This window comes from Actinia tenebrosa, unplaced genomic scaffold, assembly GCF_029948245.1.
Source record: "Actinia tenebrosa isolate PJP-AT-01 unplaced genomic scaffold, QUT_ActTen_1.0 PGA_scaffold11__36_contigs__length_13525064, whole genome shotgun sequence".
Lineage (NCBI taxonomy): Eukaryota > Metazoa > Cnidaria > Anthozoa > Actiniaria > Actiniidae > Actinia > Actinia tenebrosa.
This window is the reverse complement of record NW_028292571.1, coordinates 11,261,735-11,268,560: the sequence shown is the minus strand read 5'-3', so window position 1 is coordinate 11,268,560 and position 6,826 is coordinate 11,261,735. Positions and strand designations below refer to the sequence as shown.

The 6,826-nt window shown below is 37.8% G+C and overlaps 2 protein-coding genes across 2 annotated transcripts; one reads left to right on the top strand and one right to left on the bottom strand.

The window, feature by feature from the left end:
- Window positions 1-357: 357 nt before the first annotated feature.
- LOC148912555 (uncharacterized) lies at window positions 358-2,190 on the top strand. The gene is made up of 2 exons (XM_089027618.1): window positions 358-572; window positions 896-2,190. Exons 1-2 carry the CDS (start codon window positions 358-360, stop codon window positions 1,113-1,115), a joined length of 435 nt encoding a protein of 144 aa, XP_088883744.1. The 3' UTR covers window positions 1,116-2,190.
- LOC148912554 (uncharacterized) lies at window positions 2,138-5,070 on the bottom strand. Its single transcript, XM_089027617.1, has 2 exons — window positions 4,629-5,070; window positions 2,138-4,218 (listed from the first exon to the last, which is right to left on the bottom strand). Exon 2 carries the CDS (start codon window positions 3,911-3,913, stop codon window positions 2,765-2,767), a length of 1,149 nt encoding a protein of 382 aa, XP_088883743.1. The 5' UTR covers window positions 3,914-4,218; window positions 4,629-5,070; the 3' UTR covers window positions 2,138-2,764.
- Window positions 5,071-6,826: the final 1,756 nt, after the last annotated feature.

Here is a 6,826-nt window from a genome sequence, read left to right as displayed (position 1 = left end):
TATACGCAGTAAGGAGGTATCTTTGTCAACTTGGCTCGCTCTCTTTTAAAGGACAACTGACCCTCCAAAATGACCCATTTTTAAGAGGAACTACATCATTTGAGAAGTCCAAAAATCCAGTTTTTAAAGGGGATAGAGCATCCATTTGTCTAAAACAATTTTTTGAAAACATCGCATATATCGCTCTGGTGGCCGCCATCTTGCGCTTTTATCGCGGGCTCAGAAAAATAGCGTAATGACGTCACAACGTCACAAGAGTTCAAGCTTCCAGTTGTTTGCCTGACTTCTTCCTCAGTTTCTTATACGTTTTACTCAATATTTTGCGAAAAAATACAACTTGGTCATCAAATTAAAGGCATGTCAGAATCTAATTCTTCTTCCGAAGGCTCGGACAGCTCGGGAGACGATTTCGCTCAAGAATTTTTCGGAATGGACGACGAATTTGGTTTACGGCCATATCAGTTTGAACCAGAAATAGAAATCTCCTCAGATGAAGAGTTCAGAGAAGGATCTGACAGTGACATTATTGAAGACGATGAACAAGAGAACAATCGACTTACAAATTCAGATTGGTAAGTCGTACTTCTGTCTTATCACAAAACTGAACTACATATCCATTTTATATAAAATCGTATCTTGCCACTCGTGTTCTTGCAATCTGTTCTTTAGATATTGGTATGCATAAATCCAGTTTGCGACCAAAAGCAATACCAACTTTCACAATTTTAATTAAAAACATGTTTAAAAACATCGCTTGATAGTCAATAAGTTATATACTGCAGGATATAGATACAGGGATATAGTTGTGTCACAAGTTGTGTATGTATATTCTCACTTGGGACAATCGTTGATAATGTTCAAAGATACTAAGAATTGTTTTATTTCTGTTAAATAGGTGTACCTGTGGTAGCTGCCAAATTATGGATTCAATATCTGAATGCATTTGTTGCCAAGAAATCGAAAAAGTGGTTGCAACATGCCAGTCTGTTGTTGAAGATGGAGATGCTGATGAACCACCACCATGCATTACTCAACATCCTGGATTCTTACCTGTTTGTGCCAATAAGTATGTTCTTCGAAGCCGCATGGGCTCAGTACAAACAGCAGTACAGTAATGCGTATGAAGGCCCAGAGCACAAGCAGTACAGACACATTGCATATAGGCAACTAGCAAGATGGTGCTGGGGAGTTCTTGGAAAGGAAGTTCAGGTTGTTCTGCCCTCTTGTTCTGTCATGTGCATCAGAGCACACTTCCCTCCCCCTGGACTAGAGGAGGACTTTGAATTTGAAGGTCTTCACTATGCAGATGATTAGCTTGGCCTAAAGTTACATGGAGTTATTATATACATTTTATTTATTCCTTACTTCATTTCATATACACAGAGTGGATTTTTTTCTATCAGGATTTCTGAATTGATAAATTGAAAAGGAAAACATGGAAAGGCTGAGAGCAAAATGTATAAGAGTAGTCATGAATTTATTTTTAGATGAAGTACATATAGAAAGTTGTTTATATAAATGTTTTGTAGGTTTTGCATATTTTATTATTTAAAAACAACTACACCTAGACAAAATATCCAGCTGAATAGAGAACCTAGTGTACAAAGCACTAGTGGACAAAATCATGAGCTAACCAAGCAAATTTTGCAGTTATACTAGACATGGATAACCAATATTTCCTGGGCACCAATTTGTCTGAAAACAAGGCTAGTCAGTATTGTTTATAAAGAATTTGCCTTGAAGTAGCATGCTATAAGGGATTCAAAAATTGTGCTAAATGAAAAAAATATTCTCTTGGTGATAGAATCCCACCCCATCTTAGAATCTCGGTACTGACTAGTCTCATTGTCAGACAAATTGGCACTAGGAAATCTTGGCATCCAGGCTTGTCAGCCATTTATGGTTCATTTTTTTTTTTTTCCAGGCAAATAGGCCCTTTGCAGCTCAGTAATCATGCACTGATTAATTCACTGAGCAAATGAATGAACATCTTGATTCCCATGAGTGAAAGCGAAAGTCACTATTCAGCTGGAATTTTTTCTATACTACATTCATACTGGGAGAGACCCCATATATAATGGAGCGTAGATAGTTAAAGAAAAGACCTCTTTTAAGATTTCATTTAAAAGTCAATTCGTTTCCTAAGTGGTAATGATATTTTAATAAAATTTTCATCTGAACATCTAAAAACTGCAAACTTATCTACCACTTTAATCAGGTCCCCTTCACATTAATTACATATTTTGTTTATAGCAGTTTTACTTGGGTCTGTCATGTACCTTCCCATTTGTAGAAGCATTGTAATTATTACCAGTAATGAACACAGCTGTTCAAAGATGAGGGGGATTGGGACGACAGGCTTACTTGACAGTTCTTTCAAAACAGCTATTCACTAGAGTACAATCACTAAAAGAGTGCCAATGATGCTTTGCATTATTTTCTACTAAATAGTGTTAATTAAAAATAGGAAATGGTTAGAATTAGCATCACTTAACACTACACATTTTAGTGTTTGTAGTCTCTACTACATTCCATTTAAATTAATTACCTAGAAAATCTTGACCGGTGTCGTTCAATCAATTCCTGTTTGTCTGGGGCAGGAACACTAGCAATGTTTCTTGGTAATTCAACCTCTTCAATTGGGTCAACCCCTGCAGCCTCCATGCCACCCTCACAAATTTCAAGTACTTTCAGTTGTAGCTCAGGGAGGAAAGCATAGCTTTTTCTTTGTAAGACTGGCTTAACAACCCAGCGCTTGTGCATCTTAGGGAAGCACTTGCGATAACGAGCTTCTCCACTCCTTGGGCCTTTTTGAACAATTGCGGGTTAGGGGAGGATGGGCACACTTTTTGAATACCTCTGCATCCTTCCAGGAATGCTTGTTCACGCAATGGTGAACAACAGATTTCCACTTCTCTCTCAAAAGTTGTACATCCCCATTACATGTAGCAGCACACCACCAAAGATGGTTTGAAATGGATTGTATCCAGGGTGCCAGCTCTTGGTTTTTCTTCAATTTTGCTTTCTTGTTCAGCTTTTTTACAATTGACTTGGAAAGATGCCACACATCATACTGGTGTTTGATGTGGCTAAAATCTTTTGCCATAGTGCTGGTGATGGATGTGTGTCTGTCAGTTGTGATACATTTTATACTGACCATGTCTTCTAAAGTGTTCAAACACCTTAGAAACTCCTCTTTCTCCATAGCATTGGAGCTGGTTACTTCAGAGACTTGAACAATGCTGAAGGTGGCAATTTTCCCTGTGCTTGTCTCCATCATAGTATATGTGCCATATTTAGCACTATGGCCAGGACTGTCACTTCGGCCATCACCATTGAGATTTACTATGTCCTTATTTGACAGCTCTTCAATTACAGCAGCCTCCTCTCTCTTCCAAGCATCATTAACAACAGGAAATAGGTAACGTTCCTGATGTCTGTAAAAGACCCTCTCACTCAGAAATTTTAGGCCAAGACAGGATGCAAAGTTTTGAAGTCTGGTAAAAGTATTACCAGTAAATAATATTGATGAGGAAATCAACAAGTTCCCAATAGCTAAGCGATTTAACATTGGCTGTGAGTACCATGTCAAAGCATGTTTCATACATGTAGTTGTCACAATAAGTAGGCTGCCTTGACATACAAAGTTGACATCAGCGACAGGTGCTCCACAGCTTCTACAAAACTTGAATAACTGCTGCAAACAAGAGTTAAATACCAAATATTTAGGTTCTTTGATATGGTTTTCAAGAGTTTTATTGCAGTCTTTGTTTTCTGGCTCTAATTCACTGTCCGTTGTTGAAACTGTCTCTTGCGATGAAACAATGAAACCATCATCATCGTCACTTAGTGGGAGTCCCTCTTCCTCTGAAAACGAAGACTTTTCTGACTTTTGTGGAGACACTGTTGGCATTGACTTTACTGGTGAGGGGTGATAGCTAGTACTGTAGCTGTGGTCGTGGAAGCTCACACTGAGTATTTCATCTCTACTGATGTTTGGTGAAGGGGAGGGATTGTAAACTGTTGTTGTGTCGGCATCTTTATAGTATCCAGGCTCTGTCTGTGAGTTGATGCAGTGGATGTTACAACATATCTACAACCAAGGCAACACTGAACACCAATCTCCTTACAAAGTGGTTCAGGAGAGAACTCTGGTGTTTCCATACTTGGTGGATCTTCACACGAGGGATTTATTGTGGCACATAGCTGCTCCACATTCTTTGAAAATACAAAAATAAACAATGTTTTCAACAATACTATAAACCATTCTTCGAGGCCTACTTTACCTTAAATAATACAAAATAAACATATTAACCAACAATGCTATAAATTATTCTTCCGTGGTCATTTATCCAAGCAAATTTGGAATATTACGGCAACATTGTTATGGTTTACGAATAAATATCAAATGTAAACTAAACACGTGCAAATAACCATTTTGAAAATTTCAAGTATCGATCAAATATTACTAGCTATACTTATGATTTTAAGCAACATTTCATCTATGAAAGCATAAATAGCTAATGATTGATGACTCGCTTCGGTATGCATTAATAAGTCTTTTTCATGAGTGATTATTTCGAAAAACAATGTAAACTATGTTATGTATAAATGACATGTTATCTCACCTCTTCGTTTTGTTTGCGTTTGAGCCGGTTCTCTGATGTAGTTCTTCTTTTAGCTGGCTTGCAAAAATTGAATACTGACGGAACAGCATCGCTCTTTAATCTCCTCTTCCTTTTTATCCCGGTTAACTGCTCCATCAGATCCACTTCAAAGCATGAATCCTCGAAGTGATCGCTGCAAACGTAGCAGTTCTTCAAAGGCGGCAGGTTCTCTCTCTTTATCCGCGCTATCCATGCCTTCTGAAGAGCTATTTTGTTAGGAATTTTGTGGTAGCTAACAGACTCAGTTTTGGAACAATGGTTGGTGCATTCTGGCACACAACAATGGACCATCTGGATTAAGAAACTTACTCTAACTTAGACTATTAAAAGATCGACTAGCACTCGAAATATACAAACTCAACAAGTTTGGAATGCAAGCTTCACGTTGTGACGTCACGGCATTAATGCGGTAATTTATTGCGGGCTCAAATATGGCGCTCTTCTATTGCTATATCAGAGTTATATCAGAGCTATATTCAGTTTGATGACTTACACATCCTTTGCATAACCTATGGCCTTTTAGATCTGAGTATTTGCGCAACTGGAGCGCGTTTTGATATGTTAAGAGAATCGGTAAAATTTAAATTGCAGTTTTACAGAGCGCGCCTGTCAGATGGTATTGCCCAAGCTGTCTAGAGTCAACACAGACGATTAAAAGAAGAAAAAAAAACCATTTAAGGACCATTGTCAATCAATTTAGGAAAGAATGGACAACTTGGTCGACAACCTTTACAGAAGCCCAATAAAAGGACTGCAAATTTGTCACATACGGGCCGCTATTTTAAGAATAGGGCTGTAAACAATGAACGTACGATGACAAAATTTGTTTTGATTGATTGTTATTCGAAGTAACGACCAGAAATTTATTGGACAATCCAATAAAGCATGAGTGAAAAAAACAACGGTCTGAATTTTTTGTCCCTGCATAGGAATAGGTAGCATGGTTTTGATTGGCATTGCTGATAAGTTCTCAGTTAGCTGATGTTTCTGTTCTCCATTAGGTAACTTTATCCTAGTTCACTTATTAGTTGATCGAGACTTATTCATCACAACCAACCAATGAGCAACTTGGCCTATTCCTAGATTTTCGATTGGCTGATATTTCTTACACCTCAGAATAAACCTTTCTTAATTGAGAAGATCTTTATACCTGCTTTTATCGTAAAATGTTGATCATCATCTCGTTCTGAGTTGATATTTAGAAATAATCACATGTTAAGACCTTGATATCGTTTTTATTCACGAGTTTTTCGTATCATATCGCGAACGAGCAAGTCCTATTTGGCTATTTTAATAAGATCCACTTCGAAGGCACGTACCACTCTTTTATAACTAAATGAAAATGTGCGACCGGACATTTTGCAAAGTCACATTAATAAAAGGTATTTTTTTAAAAGAAACTAATGCATTTTCGGGTTTAAATTCCGGATGAAAATAGAAACCAATGAGAAAATAGCGATCAGAAAGAACAAACACTTCAGTCACGGTATTTGTCGAAAATACCCAATGTTCACGGCCTCCGTGTGAACCCTAAATACAATAACCCAAGCAAATTTTCGGATATGTTCTAGAGGAATATCTATATAGTTCATGACGAGAGTTATTCATAGTTATTCATGACATGAGTGATCTATTAACACGTTAGTGTTATGCCTCGAAATTGGGATATGCTGTTGAACCGGGAGACAATCCCCTAGCTACTCTTACACGAATAATTCAACAGGTTCTTTCACATGAGGGGGCGTGAGCTTGAAATCGTAGCTGACCAAATGTCAACAGGATTTCCCTGATGATTTCTGTATGCGTCAGCTGGACCTGTTTGATTCAACTGAAAATTTGCATACGTTTGAAGTCGCCGCTAAGCCGACAGCTTTTCTCGGATTTCTCAGAATTTTAGCGCTTGTTTACTCGGTAATACCTTCCAGCAAACCAAAAAAAATAGGCGGTCGTAAACCGCATGTGTCTACTGCCAATTTAGAAACGGATTGTTTAAAGGGGCACTTAGATGAAAACACCCTGATTTTAATATTTCTAACAGGAAATCTATAAATGTTAACGTTGTTGTACGTTGGACTACTGACATTATCGAGATGTAAGTCACACTGACCGAGAATAGTTTTAAGACAACTTCCATAGTCATTTACCACAGCTTCCATAGT

Excerpts from the sequence above, each read along its gene's own strand:
- LOC148912554 (XM_089027617.1), bottom strand. The coding sequence starts at position 3,913 with ATGCCAACAGTGTCTCCACAAAAGTCAGAAAAGTCTTCGTTTTCAGAG.
- LOC148912555 (XM_089027618.1), top strand. The coding sequence starts at position 358 with ATGTCAGAATCTAATTCTTCTTCCGAAGGCTCGGACAGCTCGGGAGAC. Across the intron at positions 573-895 it reads CGACTTACAAATTCAGATTG|GTGTACCTGTGGTAGCTGCC; the intron begins GTAAGTCGTACT and ends TCTGTTAAATAG.